The following is a 26,618-nucleotide window of genomic DNA, read 5'->3' on the forward strand; positions in this document are numbered from 1 at the left end:
AAATGATTCACAAACAGTTCTTGGCTGATTTCTTTTTATTTTCTGATGATGTCAAGAAAAGAGGCACTGAGTTTGAAGGTATGCCTTAAAATACATCCACAGGTACACCTCCAATTCAGTACACCTCCTATCAGAAGCTAATTGCCTAAAGGCTTGACACCATTTTCTGGAATTTTCCAAGCTGCTTAAAGGCACAGTTAACTAAGTGTATGTAAACTTCTGGAATTGTGATATAGTCAATTAAAAGTGAAACAATCTGTCTGTAAACAATTGTTGGAAAAATTACTCATGTCATGCACAAATTAGATGTCCTAAATGACCTGCCAAAACTATAGTTTGCTAATATTAAATCTGTGGAGTGGTTAAAAATAAGTTTTAATGACTTCAACCTAAGTGTATGTAAACTTCTGACTTCAACTGTGTGTATGTGTGTATATACACTACTGGTCAAAAGTTTTGAAACACTTACTCGTTCTTTATTATAATTTTTCTTTCACATTTAGAATAATAGTAAAGTCATCAAAACTATGGAATAACATAAATGGAACTATGGGAATTATGTTGTGACTAAACAAAATCCAAAATAAATCAAAACTGTGTTATATTTTATATATCAAAGTAGTCACCCTTTGCCTAGAATTTGCAGACATGTACTCTTGACATTTTCTCAACCAGCTTCTTGAGGTATCACCCTGGGATGCTTTTTAAACAGTATTGAAGGAGTTCCCATCTATGTTGGGCACTTATTGGCTGCTTTTCTTTATTATTTGGTCCAAGTCATCAATTTCAAAAACTTTTTTTTTTTTTTATTACATTTAAGTTTTATAATGAAATAAATTAATATGGTGGCATAATTATATTTTTGTCTACAAAACTAATTTCAAACATTTAAGCATGCGCCTTCAGATCAAAAGATTTTCAAGATCATGAGAAACATTTCAGTCAAGTGTTTCAAAACTTTTGACCAGTAGTGTGTGTGTGTGTGTGTGTGTGTGTGTGTGTGTATGTAATATATATATATATATATATATATATATATATATATATATATATATATATATATATATAGTGTATATAAATAAAATCTGCTAGTTTTAATAAAAATAATCCGCTGGGACATAAAAGTGCCTGTAGTTGAAGGAACTCCCTAGAGTGTCTCAACAGCATACCACTTTGCTGAGAAACTGATTACTCGTGAGTTTGTTCTTTTAAACTGTTTTGATACTAACCTTCTGCTCCAATGCTGTTGAAGGTTATTTTATTATCAGCTTGGAGCCAGCCAAAGGTTAGCCAGCAGCACAATTATCCCTCTCCGAGTCCTCACTAAGTTGTTTTTTGGTGTGAAAGCAACAGCATAGAATTTTCTCACAGCAGGGTCAAGGAGTACTGCTGTAGTCCAAGGACACAGGTCATTCCCACAGGGCATATTTTTTTATATCACACCATAGAGGGGAAGGAATGCGTGGCAGTTCGTAATCTATAGTCCAGTGAAGGATGATCTCCGAGTTCACCAAACCAAATCCCTTCTCTTGGTATGCAAGATATCTGTAAGTACGTCCAGACGTTGTCTGCTGGGCCAGATGAATAACAGCACAACACATGATTTGTGGATTATTTTAGGAAAGCCTTGTGTGATTACCCTCCATTGCATTGTTAAGGTTTTCTTAAATAGCCTGACAAATCTGTTGTATTTAAGATTCAAATTGAAGTCAGGATTGAATCAACTCCAGTTCCAGGGAGGGGCAGCTGGGAATTCCACTGTGGCAACATGCTGGCTGAGAGGGGCGTTGTGTTCAGCTGTACTCCGGTTGTGTCAGTTTATATTGGTGACCAACAGCCGGTATATGGGTAACTGTGCCAGACTCGCCCACTCAAGGGAAAACTTGGTAAAAAAAATTACCATCAATTATTTGAACACTTTTGGACACTTAAATCATACTTAAAGATGTTTTCATGTCATTACATTAGGAAAATACATTTGTTTTTTCATGTTTTGCCTGAAAAGTGTGTTTTTACTTTATTTCTTTAACCTCCTGAGACCCGAGCGTGACTGCTGTGTGCATATTTTTTTAGGATTTAGCACCTAATAAACATGCAAATATGGAGACAGCGGGCCTAAGTTGTGAAATGTTAAATAATACCAAGCTATTGAAAGTCAGCTCTTTTTTTTTAAATAAAATTGTTTGTTGTGTTTCCAGGAGTGTTATTCATGTTTTTAAGACGTTACAGACATTACAGCTGATTTTCTCTAAAGCTGCTTTGGAACAATGTGTATTGGGAAAAGCACAAATAAAAAAACTATACAAATAAAAATTATGACTTGATTTGACTTTTATGTTACAATGTTTTTTAACTACGTTGGCATCAAAATCTCAATATTCTCTCTTTGCACTGTCAAACAAACAAGTGATAGCTTGTGCTGAAACATTTTACCAATCAGTAATTGCTTAATTCATTTGATTCAAAATAATGGCCAGCATCGTCCAATCACTGGCAACCATGTTATAATAAAATATAGCATTATAAATTCTAATCTGAGTACTGATTACCATTCTTCCATGTCTGCCAACCATGTTTAGTGGTGCAAACATCATCTGCAGCCTGAAACAACTTTTAACCTTAAGTTTGAAGTAAATGCACTTGGCTGCATAGGAATGCCATAGGATGTTTGAAAGGCATCTTATTTTTATCCTTACTCCGTATAGAGTCTCTGAAAGCAACATTTTCCAGCTTTTGGATGCACCCATTGATACTCAATGTGATAATGTGTGGATATAGGATTTATTAGGTAAAATAGTCCCATAGTCCTCATCGGGGGTCATCGTGTTTAACAGTGTGCCTTTTTTGCGATAAATCGCTGAAATTTAAAAGATGGCATATCGGATGAAACTAGAGAAGGTACTCTTTTGATACAAACAGGTTTGAATGTAAAAACTTAATGAGGTTTCTTACCAGATTTCTCTCCCAAAGACAAACTCCACTGACATCGGCAGCATGTTGTTTTGTCACATGACTCCATGTGTCAAAAGTTTAACCTTTAATGACAGCCCTGAGTGTCCTGAACTGAGATCAGTCAGTTTAAATTAAATGAAATTATGCATTGCGTATAGCGAAGACAAAACACAATGTACGCGCATGAGGACGCAGGGTTGCACAAGGTTAAAATAAATGCCACATCATTTGATATTTTTTTATGCAATGAAAATACATTCATACATATTTAACTGTGGTTAAATGTCAAAATATTTTTTTGGACCACTATATGTGTAGTGTTTTACAACCTGAAAACACTTTCTCTCATTGTACTCCATCGTCTTTGATTTTTTTCTTTTCAGTGTTCCTCATTCTTTATTTTTTCTAAGAATGATCCTTAATCTAATTCTTTCAGATTTTTATCTGGAAGTACTCTGTTGACTGTTTCCCACCGTATGTTTGTCAGTGACTCCAGGGCTGGCATCTGTTATTACAATCATCGTCCTTAGCCCATAGAGCAAACGGATCCTCACTTTGTCACTGAAATGCCTCATGCATATACCTGCATGCCTGTTAGCCTCTTGTTAAAGCAGTCCCCTGTGGAGAATTGTGCTGCTTTCGCAGATTCAAAGTTTTTGACCATTATATTCGTTGTTCAGACTGCTTCAACCATGTTTTGTTTGTTTGTGGCTCCACACCCAAATGTAAAGCCGTAAAGACAGCTGATGCGCCTTCTGCTGTTGGGCTTAAGTGGCATATGTTACTATATAGTGTTTCCTGTTATGCATGCATTGATCTTACAGCAAGCATCTGTTCATATTGTACTTAGAAAGCATGTCAAACATGAGGGGGCTGGCCTTGGATCATTGTGTTTCTTAAAGAATTGCCTTACTGATTTAGCCTGCCAGTCAAAAGTCCTGATCCTCCTATTTAGCAAGTTTGAGTCTTATAAAGAGGTTTTTTATTTTTGATAATGGTCTTTGGAACCCAGGATCGCTTTCTTTGTCCTAAATATAGATGTGGCCCTGCGCATGTGGATGCAATCTGCGTTAATCTGCGTAGGGTCTGTAATTCTGTGTGGGGAGTGATGCATTGTGGCGTATAGTCACTCCTGTGATGTGGTTTGATAGAATGAGCCGATCTGATGAGTAACATCACCTCTTGTGTTGTTGACTAGGCTTTCTAGGTTGACGTCTTGTCTCATAGTTCACAGACTAAACTAAACTGTTTCGATCCTGTGAAGAAAAGAAAAACAACATGGGTTGCGCATACACTGCAAAAAATAAATAAAATGGCTTTATCAGTATTTTTGTCATTTCAGATTAAAAAAAAAATCTAAAGATCCTTGAAAAGAGATACGTTTGCTTAAGAAGCAAAATTGTTTGTGTTGGCAAATTTTTTTTTTTTTTTTTTTTTTTGGCACAATCCTACATTTTCTAATACTAATAATCCTAATTTTAGTGAGGTTTGTACTTTAAAAGATAAAAAAAATTGGATAAAAAGAAATGTTGTCAATGAGGTATTAAAGGGATAGTTCACCCAAAAATTCTCTCATGATTTACTCACCCTCATTACATCCCTGACGTGTATGATTTTCTTTCTTCAGCAGAACACAAACAAAGATTTTTAGAAAAATATCTCAGCTCTGTAGGTCCATACAATGCAATGAAAGGTGATCAGACCTTTGTAGCTCCCAAAATCACATAAAGGAAACATAAAAGTAATCCATATGACTCCAGTATTTAAATCCACATCTTCAGAAGCAATATAATAGGTGTGGGTGAAAACAGAACAATATTTAAGTAATTTTTACTCTAAATCTCTAAATGTGAAAGTGAAACTAAAAAGGCACCACATGTGACTTTCAGATGTAAAAGTAAAAGTGGAGATTTAGAGTAAAAAAGGGACTTAAATTTTGAACTGTTTCTCACCCACACCTATTATATTGCTTCTAAAGATATGGATTCAAACACTCAAGTCATATGGATTATTTCTACGTTTCGTTTATGTGATTTTTGAAGCTACAAAGGTCTGATCACCATTCACTTGCATTGTATGGAGCTGAGATATTCTTCTGAAAATCTTTGTTTGTATTCTGCTGAAGAAAGAAAGTCATACACATCCAGGATGGAATGAGGGTATGTATGAGAGAAAATGATGAGAGAATTTTCATTTTTGGTGAACTATCCCTTTAAGAATCATAAACATCTAAGAATTCAAGAAAACCTGCTAAAAGGCTAATTCAAGAAATATTTCCTGAAAACAAGTCTTAATATCTTATGCAGTTTTGCTTCTCAAGTAAATGTATCTTGTTTAATAATATTTTACCTGGAAAACAATACAAAAATACTGATTAAGACATTTTTTTTTTATTTTTTTTTTTTACCTGTGTTGTTCTCAAGGGTGATGAAAGTCTTTGTCACACAAACTCACTCAAATTTTCTCTTTCTGTCTTCTCACAGGGCTGAGTGACCCAACTGTAGCTCTCACCTGGGGGAGGACCACCACTCCCTCATTCCCATCATCCCTCACCCTAGAGCCCCCAGTCCAAAGGCAGCCATGGCACCACGGAAACGCGGGGGTGGAGGGAGTGGCGCATCTATCTTCTTCTGCTGCATTCAGAGCAATGACCATCCAGAGATCACCTACCGTCTGCGGGAGGACTTCGCCCTGCAGACCATGGAGCCCGCGCTGCCCATCCCCAGCTATGACGAGCTGGATGCCATGTTCTCAGAGCTTGTGGTGGGTATCAAACTGCAGACTTTGAAAATCTCTTAACTGCGTGGCTGATTTGCTATTTATTGGGATGTTCAGTGGCACTCTTCTGTTCATACGCTTCCCAGAACACCCTAACCTAAGTGGACCACAAAGACATCCAAGTCCACTTTTATGGCAAGTGACAGTGTGTATAATATAATATAATATAATATAATATAATATAATATAATATAATATAATATATAATTATTTAATTATAGTAATTTTGAGAACATTTTCATTAGCTTATATATTTTCCACATGCTGTACTCAGCCCCTCCTTGGCACTCTAATTTAGCATAATTAAAGAGCAGTTATTGACATATCAAAACATGCTGTCTTTTAGCTTGAATAGAAATCGGTGCACTGTGGCATGCTGCAGACTCTCTCTCTCTCTCTCTCTCTCTCTCTCTCTCTCTCTCTCTCTGTCTCTCTGTTTCCTTCTCCATCTCTGCCAACTTCCACTTTGCAAATCAATGGGCTCCATTGAGTGGCCTTGTGTCTTGAACTGCTCTCCAGAATGACTGCTTGTTTTTAGTATGACCCTTTCTTAACCTCTCTTTCCATGTACTTGGGCTTGAATTGATGTACAACACAAAGTAGCAGCAGTCTCTCTCTTTTCAGAGCCCTTACAGAAAGATTTCATGCTCTCAGCACGTGCCGTTCTGGCACGTTATCTGCAAATTTGGAAGTTGCTATTGTGTAACTGCCAAGCTGCCTGCTTATTGACAGCTACACACTTAAACACTAAACGTAACATTAGATTTTAGTAGAAGATGCCTAGCTAACTACTACGAAATACTGAAGCCAACATTCACAATATTTATCATTTGTTTATCATGCAAATTTAGCTCCTTCCCTAAGCTTGGAATAGGTCTGTAATAAATTTATCATATTCCGCTCATTGAGGACATTAAGATTCTAAAAATATACTCAGAAGAAAGAGTCTGTTGAACTTCAGATGAAAATAATGAGGTACATGAGGGGAGTTTTTATGTGATTTAGCCATGGCATTTGTCTTTTTTTCATGGGATTAGATCTTTTGTGGTTGACTGGCACCAAATATGACATTTTATATAGTCTGAACCAAACTTATTGCACTATAATCCCTTATGGCAGAGAAATGAACTTCTGTACAAGCCATAAACACAATACAAATATTATGAGATAATTCTATACAGTGAGGTCCAAAGGTTTGAAACCACTAGTACAAATGAGTCTACAGTATTAAGCATTTTTCTAATTTAATATAAAATTTGTTACAAATTATATTATCAGCGTAATAATTTGAGTGAAATTTTAAATTAATTTTTTTTATTTGAACTTGACATGGCATGGACTCCACAAGTCTGTGCAAAACTTGATGATCCATGTTATCTCAACATGTTTTGAGAATGTTCCAAAGAGCATCTTGTGTGCTTCAATGGGAGAAAGGAAATCTGATCTTTTGTAGTTTGGAGTTGACATAATCAATGTCATTAATATGCTTATTTTTATTTATTTTTTTTTAAATATAATTTTTTTTTTCTCCCCATTTCTCCCCAATTTGGAATGCCCAATTCCCAATGTGCTCTAAGTCCTCATGGTGGCATAGTGACTCGCCTCAATCCGGGTGGTGTAGGATGAATCTCAGTTGCCTCCACGTCTGAGACCGTCAATCAGCGCATCTTTCACGTGGCTTGTTGAGTGCATTACCGTGGAGACATAGCGCACGTTTAGGCTTCACGCCATTCTCCACGGCATCCACGCACAACTCACCACGTGCCCCACCGTGAGCGAACCACATTATGGCGACCACGAGGAGGTTATCCCATGTGACTCTACCCTCCCAAGCAACTGGGCCAATTTGGTTGCTTAGGAGACCTGGCTGGAGTCACTCAGCACGCCCTGGATTTGAACTCGCGACTCCAGGGGTGATAGTCAGTGTCTTTACTCGCTGACCTACCCAGGCCCCCTGCATTAATATGCTTATTTGATAAGTTAATGAGAGTTAGTACAGCATCTTAAATATTTCTTACTCGTTTTACGCTATAACTTTTCTTTGTTTTGCATAAAATAGGTAATTTATAACCTGAAAGGCTGCTAAGCTAGGAACTGCTCCAAAACTGCCATAAAAAAGCCAGACTACAGTTTGCAAGTGCACATGGGGACAAAGATCTTACTTTTGAGAGAAATGTCCTCTGGTCTAATTAAACAAATATTTAACTATTTGGCCATAATGATCATCATTATGTTTGGAGGAAAAAGGGTGAGGCTTGCAAGCTGAAGAACACCATCCCAACCGTGAAGATTGGGGGTAGCAGCATCATGATGTGGTGGTGCTTTGCTGCAGGAGGGACTGGTGCACTTCTCAAAATAGATGGCATCATGAGGAAGGAAAATTATGTGGACATACTGAAGCAACATCTCAAGACATCAGCCAGGAAGTTAAACCTCGGTTGCAAATGGGTCTTCCAAATGGACAGTGACCCCAAGCGTACCTCCAAAGTTGTGGCAAAATGGCTTAAGGACAACAAAGGCAAGGTATTAGAGTGGCCATCACAAAGCCCTGACCTCAATCCGATACAAAATGTGTGGGCAGAACTGAAAAAGTATGTGCGAGCAAGGAGGCCTTCAAACCTGACTCAGTTACACCAGTTCTGTCTGGAGGAATGGGCCAAAATTCCAGCAACTTTCTGTGAGAAGCTTGTGGAAGGCTACCCAAAACGTTTGACACAGTTTAAACAATTTAAAAGCAATGCTACCAAATACTAACAAAGTGTATGTAAATAAAGTAAAATAAAGTAGTGATCCTAATTGACCTAAGACAGAGAATGTTTTCTACGATTAAATGTCAGGAATTGTTAAAAACTGTTTAAATATATCTGGCTAAGGTGTATGTAAACTTCTGACTTCAACTGTATAATCAACAATTTATAATCAATAGTTTTATATACTACCATCGTTTTTTAATTGTAGTTTATGCCCTCATGAAAAAAACATAGTCTTGTACCTTTGTCTTTTTGTCCGATTTTTTTAAAATACTTTTTGCCTCAAAACAAAGTTTGTAATGATGTAATTCACCTTGAATCCAGTTGCTTTGGTTCATGGCTTACAACTCTGTTATGGAGGATTTTATTAAATCCCTATATGCAAAAATTGAATGGGAAAAATATGGAACCCAGATGGCTGAAAAAGTGGGTGGGCACTGTTGTGCTCTAAAGCGTGCATTCTAATAAAAAGTATCTTGATTTGACAGCTTACTGTAAAGGACTGAGCATCTTGATTTACAATAGAGCACAGTCTACATTTGAAAGGGTCGACAATAGAGATTTACCTTTTATGAGTGCTGAAAATATTTGTGTGGTAATGAGATCAGGAGAGAGCATTGATAGATTGAAGTGCACTTCCCAGGCTTTAATGTTTGTTCTCAGATGGAAGGGTAGGGCTTGATGTTGGCTTCTTATAAAGCAAGGTGTGGTTTCTGCATGAATGGAACATCCTGGTTGTAGTCTGGCTGCCCTTGAATGTAATGAGATACTGTATGCATATGGGTAACGGGGATGTCTAGACCTCCGCTGACTGTGCAGCTCATTTCCGCAAAAGACTGGGGGATTCACAGGAAAAGGAGAAATGGAAGAGACACCAGGCCGGATGAGAGGAGCAGCAGCTCTTCCTCTCTACTCCTTCCCTGTGGAGCACCAGGGACATCACTGTCACTAAGAGCTGCCAGACAGGAAGACATTACCAGTTTTGGCAGGCAGATCTCTCTGTAGCTTTAGATAGGTACAGGATTTACAAAGAGAAATGTTTTCTGACAAGCTACTTTATTAGGTACTGCTGGTGAAATGAACAGGATGATGATGGATTCTTTTCTTGAACAAGGTCCAGTTCAGATTGTAGGTTTCAGATTTAGACTGCTTTGACTGTAGAACCAATTTCCTCTTTCACTATCATGTTTTGCAGGTGTTTCATTGGAGCAATATAATAAAGAGCGCTCCTTCTGGTTAGAAGGTTTTATAACCTGTGCATGAAGACATGAACATCACACTCAAAACATCCATACTGCATTTAGCTTGTATAGTTCTGTTGGTAAAAAAAATGAAACAAAATTTAAATCCCTTAATTTGTCCTAACCAGACTTGGTACGACAATGTGTGCAATGATAATGTCTATCTCTTCTATGAAAATCTTAGTTTTTTTCCTAACTAGCCGCAACAAGGCATTTGGTGTTGTGCAATTTTCTGCAACATTAATTTTAAATTAAACTTCAGATATGGTCTGATTGGCTGTTATTGTGTCGCATCATGCAGCATTTTTGCTGTGTGGACAGACAAATTACTTGGTCATTAAAAACTTGTCATTTCATGCCTGTTGAGGACACAGTGTGGCTAAAAATCTGTGGAGCAAGTGGTAAGAGGGCTGTTGGTTTAATTGAACAGTGTAGGTTCTAACTTCTTATTTTTCATTTGCATATTTTCAACAAATTATTTTACACTTGAAGCAGTGCTTAGAACTGTTAAACAAAAGCCTCTGGATTTCTGTACACATTAACAGTGTGTTGGCTTTGGTGGAATCACCCAATCCAATCCATATATGAGGCTATGGGAAAATCTTGATGTGTTATGTCCTTTGAGGACAGCATATACAGTGGTGATGCTTTGTGATGGGAGAGTTAGTGGGACAACACCTTTATGTGACGAAAGGTTGTTGAAGAATTGAGTTGGTTTCAGTTGCGCATTTTAACGAATGGATTTCAGACATTATAATGTGTGGGTGTAAAGCATGTCTGCTTGTGTGTGTTTAAAGACAAATCAGAGTGGAAACATTGGTTCACATGGGACTCCCACGTCAAAAGCAAGTAAACAAAAGCAACAGGGCTGTTTTTATGGATACTTACTCCCGCTGTTGAGGGCCAACCACATCGTAGTGATTGTTTTGGTTTTATGCTATTTCCAGGAAATTACAAGTGGTAGTCATTTATTTCTGGGACTTTAATTGTCAAAGCCAATACTGGGTGTCAGTGTTTGTGTGTTTGCAAACACATGAGCATGAACATTTATTTTGTTTATAAAACCAGCATTAACATTATAGCTCATTTTAGCATAAAGAAAGGTTTCATGATATGAGATCTGTCATTATGTTCTAGGGCATTACAATTATGATTAATATATTTTGTGTTTTCAGATCTGATCACTTACTCTGGAGGGAAATTCACTAAGAATGCAACTGCTGATCCCAATGTTTATTTTCATGCACTGTCTGTATCATTTTAGCACCCAGTTTTCTAAAGGACTTATGCAATTCAGGTAACAGCACAATTTCCGATATTGCCATTTGATCATCATTTGAATTGTGCTGCCATAGTCATTAGAAAATGTACACAAATATCTCTCTCTTTCTTTTTTTTCTTTTCTTTTTTTTACATTTCAGTGTATCGTTGCTTTCCGTAGGTGGTAATAGCGCAATAGCGTTACTTGCGTCAGGCAAATAGCACTGAGTTTTGTGAAGAAGGTGCAATCTATTATAAGACTAATTTACACAAAGGAGTTTGTGCTGACAAGAATTACAATGAGTTAATTAAAATACTCATGGTGCAGAGCTGGTTAAGCTGGACAGCAAGTGGTTAGTGACCACTCTGACTTCTATCACAAAATATTTATGCTCTTTATCTGCCAGTTTCCTTTCTGGATTTACTCTATGTCCTCACTGCTAGTGGACAAGAGGAAGTATTTGTGGGTAAGGAGAACATTGAAAAAACACTCTGTGGTTTCCTCATGCTGTTATCATTGGTTTGTGGGTGGATATTGACCCTGTCTCGAGAGATTAAAGTTTTTTTTTCCATGTCCAAGAATCTCCTCAAAAGCATCTAATATTTTCTCTTTCTGTTTCTCTCTCTCTCATTTCAGGATGAGTTGGACCTCACAGAGAAACACAGAGAGGCCATGTTTGCCTTACCAGCAGAAAAGAAATGGCAGATATACTGCAGCAAGAAGAAGGTTAGATCTATATAACATCTCATATATTAAAGTGCTTAACTTAATCACCTCTCCATCTTAAAGAATCAGGATTCTGTTTAATGCCCCTGATCTCCACTCCAAAAACTACTAATCTATTAAATGTTCTCATTCATCTGTCCATTGTCATTTAAGAGTCAGGGCTCAGCAATAAGGATGGTCTGCATGGCCCGGGTTCAGTGTGATCTTACATTTGTTGATCATACAGTATGCAAGTGTTGTTATGCCTTGAAAACATCTGTGATGTGTTGAACATTGCTGTTGTGAATTCTAATAATTTATATATGTGACCAGAAAAATGTTATCTAGCTGGGTAGATAATATTATCCTGGTCCTCAGCGTACATGAGATTGTATTGAAATAGGGAAAAATGTCCCTGTTTCCACCTAGTATTAAGATTTCGGCATTTTCGGTGATCCGATCACGAGACACATTCCTTTTTATACCTGGTATTACCATGTGTCTCAAATGTGTCTCTGTGAACACTTGTGTTCAGATTTCGAGGGGAGGTTCTCCGATTCATTACGTCATACATCCATCACTGTGTCATTGTGCTACTGCATGATAATAAACTGCAAAAAAGTCATAAATGACAAAGAAAGCGTGAAAAAAATGGAACACCCAGATGCAGGTAAAATTTTATCTAAGCACAAACACAACATTTCGAGCAGAATTCTCAGTTATTTTTGTATTATCCTGAGCTTCAGATGTGTGTGCTTGTCATCTGTGCCTCTGCAGGTTGATATGCGACACTGAATAACATCCGTGAAGATTTCGTGCTTGTACATGTATTTGCTTTTTCACATTTTCAGATTGCATGGTTATCTCTATTTAAAGCCACACATAACCGGCACAATTTAAACTCTTGTTTTAGTGCAGCAGTTGATTTACAGGTAAGGGATGGTGCTTCACTGCTGTCCGGGACGCATTGCGTTTCACATCTCAAATGCTATGTGGTCACAAGCGTTTTTGTCTACCTCCGTATGTGGTTTCAGTGATCCAATCACAAAACATTTTGGACCCCTTTCCACCTGCATGTAAACACTTTTGATCGGATTACCAAAATCACATCTTAATACCAGGTGGAAAAAGGGTCAGTAACATGTCATAGTCATGGAAGCATCAGTTAAAATTTATTAAAAAATTGTAAACAAAATCAGTAATGCTTATCACTGTATGCCATTGTTTTCCAGCAAAAGTGTTTATGAATTTATTGCTCTCATGGATTTGGTTACAGCTGTAGAGTTTCTGGCTGTTTATCTGAATTAAAAAAACTAATAAATTATTTGTTATATATTGTATATAAAAAAGAATTAACAAAAAATATAAATATACTTTTCTGGCACAAAATGTTGCTAAAAAATAACATATATGGTGACTTACCAAAGCAGTGCTGCTCTTCAGGATACTCCATTTGTGAAGAGAGTTTGGCAGTGTATCAGTCAGCCTTTCTACATCTAATAACTTAAAATATGGTGGTTCATGGCTCTTTATGATGCTCTAGAAAAGTTTAGATGATAACAGTCTCATTCTTCTTTTGTGGAAGGTACTTTCTGTTCAAGAAATGATCCACTGCAACAACTGCTTGTGCTAGTGTCCTCCAAAGTCTATTATTTGTACTAATCCTATACAAGGTGAGGACTTCATCAACTTCAAGGAAAGGTTTCAGAGCTACAGTAGTCTTTAATACACAGAGGATATCTGACACTAAAAAGGCTTGACTGGTCTGTGATGAGAAAAGAGGAATTTACTGTGTCCATGTTGTATTTCGCACAAGTTTGCCATTTGTAAAATCATCAGTGTGAGTCGTCCCCGCTTCCACATGGGTTTGCTGTTCCCACCACTTCTGATGCTTCCAGTTTCCTCTAGCATAATGTTTTGTTAACAAGCAAATAAAATGTTTTATAAAATCACACTTATGCTTATATACTGGATGATGCTGCGTGTTTTGGAATGTAGGAGGCAGCCAAATTATACCATTTATCCTCCATGACCTAATCAAGTTCAGAGAGCACAGAAACAGAAATGTGATTTTAAGTTTGATAAATATGGAGGAGAAAAGAATCAGAATCAGAATGAGCTTTATTGCCAAGTATGCTTAAACACACAAAGAATTTGTCATGGTGACAGAAGCTTCCAGTGCAAAGAGAATGCAACCATACATGCATACAAATATAGTGACATAAAAAAATAATAATACAATATAACAGATAAATAAAGAGAGAAATATACAATAGAGCAATAATGTTGTTCGAATATTTTATATACAGATATACATTTATGTGCAGGTGATGTAATGTATTGAAGAAGAGGTAGGATATGTTAAAAGAGATAAATGAAATATAGATATAAGTTGGAATGGATCGATTAAATATTGCACAAGGATGTGTTGACAAAAAGGGAAGTATTTGGGGGCAGTTTTAACTGTTCATGAGGTGGATAGCCTGAGGGAAAAACTGTTTTTGTGTCTGGCTGCTCTGGTGCTCAGTGCTCTATAGCACTGGCCATAGGGCAACAGTTCGAAAAGGAATTGTGCTGGGTGGATGGGGTCAAGAGTGATTTTACCAGCCCTTTTCATTACTTTGGATGTGTACAGTTTTAGCAGGGTGGGTAAGGGAGTGCCAATAATCCTCTCAGCAGTCTGAACTATCCTTTGAAATCTTTTGATGTCTGACTTGGTAGCTGAAACAAACCAGACAGATATAGAAGTGCAGAGGACAGACTCAATGACTGCTGAGTAGAACTGTATCAGCAGTGCCTGTGGCAGGTTGAACTTCCTCAGCTGGTGACGGAAGTACAACCTCTGCTGGTCCTTTTTCAAAATTAAGTTTATGTGGGTCTCTCACTTCAGGTCCTGTGAGATGGTAGTGCCCAGGAACCTGAATGAGTCAAGTAAAGTAATTTTTATTTGTATAGAGCTTTTCACAACACACATCATTTCAAAGCAGCTTTACAGAAAATCATGCATTAACAAAAAATTAAACTGTAATATATATAAAGTCTTAGAGTGATCATTGTGTAGTTTGATTAAATATGATTGTAAATTGTGTATAAAATTAAATAATTAAATAATAATTGTATTTAGAACCCCTGTGAGCAAGCCGAAGGCGACTGTGGCAAGGAACACAAAACTCCATAAGATGTTGGTTAATGAAAAAAATAACCTTGGGAGAAGCCAGGTTCACTGTGGGGGCCAGTTCCCCTCTGGCTAATTAGCATGAATATAATGCCAATATTAGTTATTTGTGTGCAGTTCAAGTCATGGTTTAAGTGTTAAGGTTCAGTGTTAACATTTTTTTATGAACTGTAAGATTAATGACTAATGTCTTTGAAGTCCATCCCGAATTAACTGCAGAAGTTCACATAGATGCATTGTACTTTGTTAGTTGGCTGATGAAGGCTTTTGTTGGAAATTAAATTATAGTCTTTGTATTCCATTTCAAGATTGTAGTCCATCAATAGACAAAGGAGATGTAGGCAGAGATCAATGAGGTGCATCGCAATTGAACCGGCAGGTCATTTCGGTGAAGTTCGGTGGTGTCCATCCTAAGTCCAAGGTACAGGCAGTGGCATATGAAATATCCGATGTGTTACAGTTGGAGTTGAAGTCCATCGTAAAAGACTGAAGTGATGTCTGGGTAGCACCGGCTGTAGTTTGTCATCATCACTTAGTGACGCGTAGCAGTGGAGCCCAACACCAAGCAGGAATGGAGAATGACACCTTTTCAGACACAGTGCTGTTTAGAATAGTGAGCTGGGTTATTGCTGTGATGTTCCTCCTAAAGTCCACTATCATCTCCACTGTTTTGAGCATGTTCAGCTCCAGGTTGTTTTGACTGCACCAGACGGTCAGCTGTTCAACCTTCCTTATGTATGCAGACTAATTGTCATCTTGGATGAGGCCGATGACAGTAGTGTCGTCTGCAAACTTCTGGAGTTTAACAGATTGGTCCTTGGCAGTGCAGTCGTTTGTGTACAAGGAGAAGAGTAGTGGGGAGAGTACATATTGTCCCATATTGTCATACTGTAGCACATACTGTCCCATATTGACTTCATCATCCACAGACCTGTTAGCTTGATAAGCAAACTGCAGGGGATCCAGAAAGGGTCCAGTGATGTCCTTCAGGTGGGCTAACACCAGTCTCTCAAATGACTTCATGACCACAGATATCAGAGCAACGGGTCTTTAGTCATTAAGTCCTGTGATTTTGGGTTTCTTTGGGACGGGGATGATGGTGGAGTGTTTGAAGCAGCAGGGAACTTCACACTGCTCCAGTGATGTGTTGAAGATCTGTGTGAAGATGGGGGCCAGCTGGTCAGCACAGTATTTTAGACAAGTGGGTGAAACACCATTTGGGCCCTGTGCTTTCCTTGTCTTCTATTTCCGGAAGACCCGGCACACATCCTCTTCACAGATCCTAAGTGCAGGTTGAGTAGCAGGAGAGGGGAGGAAGAGGGTTGCAGGAGGTGTAAATGTTTGTGTGATGTGAAGGTCGGAGTGGGTGTGGGGTGTGAGACGATTGGCTTTTCAAATCTACAGTAAAACACATTCAGATCATCAGCCAGTTGTTGATTCCTTACAGAGTTGGAGGAAGTGTCTTGTAGTTGGTAATGTCCTTCAGGCCTTTCCACACTGGTGCAGGGTCGTTAGCTGAGAACTTGGTTTGCAGCATTTCAGCATAGCTTCTTTTAGCCACTCTAATCTCCTTTGTCAGTCTGATTTTGGCCTGATTGTACAAGATTTTATCCCCACTTCTGTAAGCATCCTCTTTGGCCTGATGAAGCTGCCTGAGTCCTGCTGTAAATCATAGTTTGTCATTGTTGTGAATAAGTCCTTGTAGGAATGCACATATCCTCACAGAAACTGATATACACGATCAGCCACAACATTAAAACCACCTGCCTAATATTGTGTAGGTCCCCCTCGTGCCACCAAATCAGCACCAACCTGCATCTCAGAATAGCATTCTGAGATGCTATTCTTCTCACCACTATCAATCAATCAATCACATTTATTTGTATAGCACATTTAAAAACAACACATGTTGACCAAAGTGCTTTACACTAACAAAATTTAAAATAAAGTCACAATTTAAAACATGCACAATATAAGCCAAAACAATAACAGTAAATCTAAGAACAGTTATAAGCAAAAGGGTAAAGATGAGTCTTCAACTGAGACTTAAAAGACTCAGTGCTATCACATGATCTAATATGAGTCGGCAGACTATTCCAAAGCTGAGAGGCTGCAACAAAGAAGGCACGATCCCCTTTAGTTTTCAAACGGGATTTAGGGACATTTAAAAGCAGGCTCTGTGAAGATCTTAAAGGTCTAGTGGTTTGATGTTGGTGTAAGAGGTCTGAAATATAATCTGGTGCAAGTCCATGTAAACCCTTAAAAACTGTTAAAATACCTTGAATTGAACTCTGTATTTGACTGGAAGCCAATGCAAAGAGGCTAAAACTGGAGTTATACTTGTATACTTCCTGGTGCCAGTCAGGAGTCTGCATTTTGCACTAACTGTAAACGTGATAGTGAAGTATTTGATATTCCCAAATATAAAGAAATACAATAGTCCAGTCTAGATGAAATAAATGCATGAATAACAGTCTCCAGATCTCTGAATGAAAGAAGATGTTTCATTTTAGCAATGGCCCTGAGTTGTTTTAAATTTTAATTCAGAATCAAAAAAGTGTTTAAGTGTCTGAGTATACTGTAACTCAGATAACCACTCTTTACAATTGTGTTTTTTACAAAAAAACCAACAATCATGCCACAGTCCAAATCACTGAGATCATATTTTTTCCCCATTCTGATAGTTGATGTGAACATTAACTGAAGCTCCTGACCCGTATCCACATGATTTTATGCACTGCACTGCTGCCACACGATTGGCTGATTAGATAATCGCAAGGATGATTGTTGGTGCCAGATGAGCTGGTTTGAGTATTTCTGTAACTGATGATTTCCTGGGATTTTCACACACAACAGTCTCTAGAATTTAATCCGAATGGTGTCAAAAACAAAAAACATCCAGTGAGCAGCAGGTCTGTGGACGGAAATGCCTTGTTGATGAGAGAGGTCAACAGAGAATGGCCAGACTGGTTCGAATTGACAAAGTCTACTGTAACTCAGATAACCACTCTTTACAATTGTGGTGAGAATAATAGCATCTCAGAATGAAGGTTTGCAGTTTATGTAGAGAACCTCTAAATTAGGACAGCACATATTTTTTAGCATTGTTACATCTGTACACCAACATTCATTGATATAAAAACATGTTCCACCGCCTCTCATTTTCCCCATTAACTCTGCGATGCGATCCGCTCTGAACAGCTGGAAGCCAGTAGATGTAATGTGCTGTCCGGAATGGCTTCACTCAAACAGGTTTCCGTGAAGCACATTGCAGCAGAATTTGCAAAGTCCTTATTTTTGCGGGTGAGAAAAAGTAATTTGTCTGTTTTGTTAGGAAGAGAGCGGAGATTCACTAGATGGATGCTTGGCAGTGCGGTTCGAAAGCCACGTTTTACCAGCGCTTGCGTGTTTTAGTGTGCTTGTACAGCACCGCTGCTTCTCCAACTAAAATGTCCAGCAGAACGCCCGAGTAATCAAAAACCGGTAAAAGATTGTCTGGTGTGTGCTGCTAAATATTCACCAGCTCGTCTCTGGTAAAACTGATCGGAAATAAATTACTAAACAGGACAAACAAAACAAAAACAGCAAAAGAACTGGAGAGCTCCATACCGAGATGGCCATCCGTGGCACCATCTCTCATACATAGCCATGAATGACATCAATCTCTCCATGATGCCACAAATATCACAAGTCCTGCCAGCCCTTGACTGTTCCTCTTATGTGAATCCATGTGTTCAGCTTAAAGAGTGGGTGGTTGGTGGTTACCTGCCAGTGATATGGAAGGAATGCAGTGTGGGTGAAAGAAAGAATATTTAAGTGACAAAATCCTGCTCATGGTTGTCTAAAAGTGCAGGTCTATAAATGCATGCATTTAGTTTCTTTAGTTACTTGCTCACATTGAAGCATAAAGATCCCACCTAAATTGTTTTGTAGCTTTTAGTCTGTTAGCTTTGAGGATCTTTATTCTAGTGCACTAGTTTTCAACTGGTTGTCTGCTGTGTCCCAATTACAAACCTAATTAGTCATTGTCATGGGACACTGAGGGAAAGAGGGCATAATGTGAAGTAGGGCGCTCAAAATTGTCTTTTGACTTCTTGTTTCAGAATTTTTATAAACGCTTCATGAATGTTTGACTTGCTTTCTGACCTGATCCTCATTTTTGGAAGCACTTCAAAACGTGTTTGGCCCAATCAGTATGCTGTTTCTATGTTTTGAAAATGTCTTTCAGCGACATTTAATTTTGCCCTACATGGACTGGGAAGACATGCTCTGGGGTCTGCGTCCGCACATGGAACCAATGAAAAAGATTTAAGACGGTGAGCGGATGGATGAGATTAAGGAAGAATATGTCTGTCAAGAGACAGGCCCTGGCTTTGCTGCAGCATTAATGCAGACTCAGCACAATGTCCTGCCCGGGACTAGTAAACTACGGGCTTGGCGCTGTTCCCCAGACCTTCAGTTTGGGAAAGAAGGGGTGGAAGGATCAGGGAAGCACTGGTTGGTCCAAGGCTAACAGGAAGGCCTCCATTTACAGGTGCAGATTGTGTTATCTACATGGACCGAGGGCTTTTGATGGGTCTGTCAAGCCTGGGGAGCGACAGGGTTATAACCTTCACACCAATCCTCTCTTTTATTCCCTTATGTTATGTAGTCACCATCTTTGATATTTATCTTAGTCACATCAGTATGGTTACAGGTATTATTCATTATTCAAGAATAGAAAAGGCTTGAATTCGGTTATTCGTTCATACAGACATTTTCCAATTCACTTATGTCTACTGTCATATGAATTGGACAATTTAAGAGTCACTTCTGTATGTAAATACTGTTGTTAATCCCAAACACTGATTGTGTGAATGTAGCCAAAGAAAGGTGCAGAAGTCTTGAATAGTGTTGGGTTCGAGTCCGAATCAAGTCCGAGTCTTTAAACAATCGAGGTCGAGTCCGAGTCCAAAAGGGGCCGTGTCGGACTCAAGACCGGGTCCATGACAGTCAGAGTCCAGTCCGTGTCTGAATGAATCTGTTTGTGAATCTGAATTAAAATTGTAACTGTAAACTCAACATCAACATTATAAGCTTATTTTAATCTTCACAACTAAGAAAAACAATTTGTCAATATAAATGAAACAAAAACACCTCTGTTGCATTTCATATTTACATTTTATGATTAGCATCCTGCTGAACAAACTTCAAATTGGTTTCAGAATGAAAGCATATGCTTTAGGTGTATGAAGACAAACCCGTCCTTCAACACACTTCTTATTGAGTTCTGATGACTTTTTCAATTATTTGTTGATTTTTCCCCTCCACTCAAACATAGACTAAAGAAAGTGAAAGCTGCGTTAGTCATTACAACCAGAGTTATTATTTCGAATTTTAATTTAGTTTTTTTTCTACTTCATTTTCAATTTGTCCATTCACTTTAGTTTAGTTTTATCTAAAATTATGGGTGAAATACATTAAATACATTTAATGTGTTTAAAATATTTAATAAATGGTAATATTAAAACATTTAATAATGCCAATAAAATTAAACAGGAAATAAAAACAGAAAAGATCAGATACCATTAGAAATGTATTTTTACTGTCCTATACTTCACACTTTTCAGTCCTCCTTTTGTGTCCAGGTGTAGCCTAATTCCCTAAAGTTAAGATCACATTTTTGACAAACTCACCTTGGGCTGACATTTTGTTCTTTTCACATTATATTTAGTATGGATAATAGGTGAATAGAGACTTCTCCCCTCATTTGTGTTCCTCATTGTAATTTCTGACTTTTTTGCCATTGAAACGCAAGTGTCAGCTTTACAGGTAACACACAGAGGTTGCACTACAAATATGTAACGGACTGTTGTACAATTTCCATGGTCTATTTCATCCGTCATATCAGTTTAAATGTCCTTGATACATAGCATATTTGATTTTTTCTTGGTATAGTCAACATTTTCAGTTAGAAATGGCTTTACGTAGTAACGTGTGTCTGATAAAACATTTGTTCTATTTAATCATTTGCAGAGTTGGGGAACGTACTTTTAAAAGTGTACTTGCATTATTGATGTTTCTGGATGAGAGTGGCAGAGCACGTGTGGTGATCTCTTTCCCGCACACACATACAGCACGCGCATGGGTGAGAGAGTGATAGAGAGAGAAAGTACTTTGAAAGAGAGCGCGCTGCCGCTCTCAGCCAGAATAATCACACATAAGGAAATATACGCATGAAAACTGATGCACAGTATCAAATACACAGAATGTATGATAGTACTAACCGTAGAGAGTCTTCATCATTATGAATTCAAAGCCAAATCCCGAACATTTAGAGGCAATTTTGAAATCCCGGCCGGGCACTTTTTTCAGGTCTGAAAAAGAGGACATGTCTGGGGAAAAGAGGACGTATGGTCATTATGTTACGTTATTTGTTTGCTTGTTTGTTTGTCATTGCATCACAAATGCCATGGACTCGGCTAGACTCGGAAAAAAATCCAGAGGTCGAAAGGCTCGAGTTCGAATTCGAGTACCACAACTCTAGTCTTCAAGCCTTGGGTCTTCACACACTTTATTAAAAATCACAAACTCTGATGACATTTGTGCACAGCTAATGGTGAAGGGATAATCTAAATGGAGTGGCATAGGGGGCTGAAGCCCCTATTAGTTATTATTCAGTAATTCACATATTCATTAACTTGGCCCATCCTGATGAAGGATAGTTTGAACTACTCTGGAATGGAAGTAAAAGCATCATTTGAGACTATTTGGTTCTTTCGTGCTTCTAGAAAGTTAACAGGACAGTTTAGTCTTCTTATAACCCCTGTGAAGGGCGAGGACAATGGATAATTATGATTCCCAAACCATTCTGCTGACATCTCTCCTTGTACGGTGAGCTTAGCACAGTGATTATTCACTCCCTGCGCCCTGTTTCAGTGTCTCAATGCAGTCAGGTGTGCAGGCTGCCCCTGGCTTAAGGCCAAAAATGGAGGTACAGTATCAGTAAGGTTACAGTATCAGTTGTCCTGCCCCTGGCAAGGAAAGATTAAGAATGTCTGTGTGGATATTTATCTGACTCATTTGAATTGTCCCTATTGTGGAAAAATAAGCATCAGTTATCAGAGCTTTCTGATTTCTAAAATGAAGTGATTCTGTTGGAAAACTACCTCAGTTTTTGCTGAAGAATAAGGCGTTTCATACAGCACGCAAAAGCAGCGCTCAAGCAGCCCATGTTAACAGGTTACATTATTCATACTCCTAAGCAGAGCGGTGCTGCAAAGCAGGAGTGTAGCAGAAGCTTATATCCAATTAGAGTTTCGGTGCTGAGCCTATTTTTGCTGAACCCAGCAGAAAACGTGTTGAAATTGCACTCTAACATATTTCTGTTTTGCAAAATAGGTTTTATAAATCAACATAACATACTGGAGTGAACTACTCATCTATTGGTTGAAAAACTAGATCGAGCTACACACAGCGACAGGCCACACACACAGTGACACATACTTACATCCCAATAATCATTTTATAATGTATTGGATATTATTACAGGAAAAATGAATTGGGGTAGACATCACTTTTTTTTTTAGCTGCTGCTGTTACGCAGCAAAAATGCTGTCAGTGTGAAAACTCAACACAAACCTGCTGTTACAATTAAGCAGCTTTGTAATTTGGTCTCTTGGTCTTATCGTAAGATTGGTCTCTTACTCTTTCCATGTTTATTTCTAGGTTTTTGGGTGACGGATAGCCTCTGACCCACCGCATTCTGGCAGATGTGAAAGATCAAACCTTAAGCAGTAGAGTCAACGGTCTCTCACTTTAATGCTATGGAATAATTTAGCTTGTTCAGCTAGTTTTCTCACCCATAAGGCCAGATTGTTGATACTTTTGGTCAGTTAGAAGTTTGTAGATTGCTCACACTTTTCTTTTGCCCTGTTGGCCTGTCATTGCTTTTATTATGGGCTGATTGATCTTCCTCTTGAAATGTGTTACCTGATTTCTTGAAATCGTAATAATGGGAAATGAGCACATTGCAACTTGAAAAAAATAAATAAATAATAATCAGTATTTTTGCTTTGATTTACAGTAAAAAATATCTAAATATCCTTTAACCAAGATACATTTACTTAAGCAAAACTGCATATGGTATTGGTATAGTAAGACTTCTTGTCAGAGAATATAACTTAAGTTTATTGTAAACTGTTCGGTAGCACAATTTAAGGTTGTGTCTTTAACATTAGTTAACAACATTAGTTAACGTGAACTAATAATGAACAATACTATATTAGCATTTATTAATCTTGATTAATGTAAATTACAACATAGAGATACACATTAGATTAATGCATTGTGAACTAACATAAACTATGGACAACTGTATTATTTTCATAAATGAACATTAATCAAGGTTCAGGAATGCCTCAAACATTGTTAATTGTTAGTAGAGATGCAAATTTTGGCAAATTCTTTTAACCGAGTAATCACCAGTATTAACCGTCTATATAGTCTATATTGGCTGAAACAAAACAGGCTCACATGACAGATGTGCATATTAAGCAATAGTTATTACATTAACGTTTCAATGAACAACCGTATATTTCCTCCTTATATTTTGTTACAAACTATTTTTGAATGGATCGCTTGCACACCCTATTAATCTACAAGGTTATAACTTTTAGCAGTTTAACAGTGGAAAAATAAAAACAGCCAACCTATCCACAAATTGTGATGCTGGGCAATCGTGATAACTTTTGTTTGTCTTCAACATATACAGTATATACATGGGCAGCAGTCAGTATGGTTGATGGTAAGTCCGGAGACTGAAACCCGCTCCAAAGGCACTGAAGTTCCGCTGCGCATCACGCTCCTGTCTCCTGACCCGTCCAACTTAAGCAGGGGCTATAAACAATATGCACTTAGATGTTGAGGCATGCAGATGTCTGTTTTTCATATGGTTCCATATTGTACTCATGCTAATAATAAACTTTATCATCCTATTTTACAATTTGCATCTGAACATGTCTTTACCTACGAAATTATCCCATAGTGTACGCTTTACATTTCCTTGTCATTCAAACTGAGAGGAAGCTAGTGGTTTACGTGTTAACATCGCCCTTGTGTATACATAACATGCCCTACATGATAAACCCATCAAATTACCTCTCTGTTATTTCTTGAATTAACCTCTTGATTAATTTTTAACCGATATTATTAGTCAAACAAATTGTTAATGCCGGTTAATCGGTTTACCGTCTACATCCCTAATTGTTAGTTTACGATACCTAAAGCATTTAGATATAGTAACAAATAGAACCTTATTTTAAATTGTTAGCAATTGTTCAATCAGTGATTTTTATGTTTCAAAAAAGAAAAAAAAAAAAGAAATTGCCAACAGGGAAAGAAAAATTAAACTTAATTTAAGTTATATTTTCTGAAAACAAGTATCATTACCTTAGAATTGCCTCCCTAATAATGTTTTTTTTTTTCTTCTAATATTTAGATATTTTTCACTGCAAAACAAGACAAAAATACTGAGTAAGAAAATAACTTCCGGGTTGTCTTTTGACGAACTGTAAATTCCTTAAATACAGTTTGCAATGCATTTTGAATATCACCCAGATGTCACTTATCGTTACATAAACAGAAATGTCTGTTTGGGAATGAAGTGCGGGGAAAAGGGCAGAAGGAAGTTGTGTTTGACATGTGCATGACAGTGAGTCCTGACAGACATCCACATTAATGCGTTGCTCATTAAGGCCAATTGGTGAGTTGCGAAGAAATATGCAGGACGGGGGATCAGGGGTTCTCCAGACATTTGGCCAATGCCCAAGAATCCCCACTCGTCCCTACAGATGCACATTTGTAAGATGCCATCATCTCCCAAAAGGCTCAGCAGAGTTGGGTGTGAAACGTCCTACGCAGTTCCCGCAAGGATCTTTTTGCCAACGCCAGATATTATTTTCTTTCCTGTGTGTTCCATGAACATAAGCTACAATTAAGCTGCCTTTTTAGTGGCTGTGCAGGCAGGCTTTGCTCATTTTTCGTAGGGAGTTGCAACATTTCATCTAATTTTTTTATTTAGTACTCACTAGCTATCTCTCTGCTTTCCTTCTTCTGAGTCATAGCTACAGCTGGTTTTGGCTGGTTAATTTTAAGTGTCTTATGCCTTATCTGTCTTGTAGATGGGTTGCTTGAGTATCTTATAGGGTTTCGAGTAGAACTGAGTAGTATTTTAAATATTCATGATATATTCACAATGATTGTGCTATCGATATGAAATTAAGAAATATTGTGGACGAATATGCTTGTGTTTTTTATGTACTTTTTACGCAATAAGTTTCCTAGTTTCGCAATAGCGTCTCTGATTAAACGTAAGTGACACATATGGAGCTAGAGTTAGTAAGTTCGATTCATTTCTGTACACTGTAAAAAAAAAAATCCTGTTGTTTTTACAAAAAAACAAAAACTGGCAGCTGTGGTTGCCAGAATAATTTTGTAAAAAATACAGTAAAAATGTAAACAACTTTACAGAACAACCTGTAAATTTTACAGTTTAAAACTGTTGTAATTTTCATGACCATGCTGGCACTGTAAAAAAAAAAAAAAAAAAAACATCTGTTAAATTTACAATAACAGAACATCATAAACTTGATATTAACATTCTGAAACTGTAAAAATCTGCTTTTTACTTTGTTATGTATTGTTAATCACCATAAAAACTACAGAAGAGCACATGATGACATGAAGTTCACCAATAATGGCTCTTCCAGGAGCAATGAGCAATAAACATGTTGAGACAGTGCTCAGTGTCACTCACACAAACACTAAACACCATCAGGGTAACACATGTGAAATTTAAATTATGCAGTAAACATTAACTAAACTACATTAAATATAAAACAGAGCACCCCAATGTACGTAACTGATATTAAAAATAAGAAGAAACATAACTATTCCCATAAAATATAATTAAATATGATGGGTCATGCAGGGAATTGTGGGAACGCCCGATTACTGTTTACTGTAATTTTAACAATAATTTACTGTAAAAAGTACATGTACTCTCTTGTTAAACATAATGTACATTTTTACCATTAATTATGCAGGAAAATCATACTTTTTACATCTAAAAAATAAAATGTTTACAACATTTTATTGTAAAAACTACTGTATTGTCTTTTAAAATATATAGAAAAAATTACTGTATATTTACAGTTAATTCTCGTTAATCAATTAACGTTTTTACAGTCTATTAAAATTACAGACATTGTTTACAGTGTAATTAAGTTCAAACTGTCGGGTTCAAATGAATTGATTCAAATTCTGATTCGAAGATTTATTTGTGTCATCACTCAAAAATGTGATTTTAAATTTTATTTTACTTCTTGCTTTAAACATTTTAAATCTGCTTGATGTTTGGGTGAAATGATGGTTCCTCAAAAAAAAAAAAAAAAAAGAGAAAAAAAAAGAAAGAAACTCACTGTTTAAGCCATTTCAGAACAAAAAAAAAACTGAAATATTAAAATACTGAATATCGCCAAAAGACAGAAATATTGAGATATTTTTTTTTTTTTTTTTTGCCAAACCCTGCAATAGATATTTGCTAATGCATTGTTGCCTCAATCTGAGTGAAGTTTCTCTGAATCTGTGAATCTGTGCTGGCCTACTTAAAGTGTGTTCTATTTCTGCCACAAGTGCTTTGAATGTGATGATTTGTTTGAGCTCTGCTCTCTTGTTTTTGAGAGCATGTATGCATAAGTGTCTATATGTGTTGGGGG

The 26,618-nt window shown here is 37.4% G+C and overlaps 1 protein-coding gene across 4 annotated transcripts in view; it reads left to right on the forward strand.

Moving 5' to 3' along the window:
* daam1b (dishevelled associated activator of morphogenesis 1b) overlaps positions 1-26,618 on the forward strand; it is a 119,295-nt gene that overhangs the window by 52,289 nt on the left and 40,388 nt on the right. For all 4 annotated transcript variants that reach the window (XM_051654603.1, XM_051654602.1, XM_051654605.1 and 1 more), the window contains exons 2-3: positions 5,436-5,715; positions 11,619-11,708. In XM_051654603.1, coding sequence (XP_051510563.1) covers positions 5,533-5,715; positions 11,619-11,708 — 273 coding nt within the window. In that variant the 5' untranslated portion in view covers positions 5,436-5,532. The remainder of the gene's footprint in view (positions 1-5,435; positions 5,716-11,618; positions 11,709-26,618) is intronic.

Source organism: Myxocyprinus asiaticus, chromosome 25 (genome assembly GCF_019703515.2).
Source record: "Myxocyprinus asiaticus isolate MX2 ecotype Aquarium Trade chromosome 25, UBuf_Myxa_2, whole genome shotgun sequence".
Classification (NCBI taxonomy): domain Eukaryota; kingdom Metazoa; phylum Chordata; class Actinopteri; order Cypriniformes; family Catostomidae; genus Myxocyprinus; species Myxocyprinus asiaticus.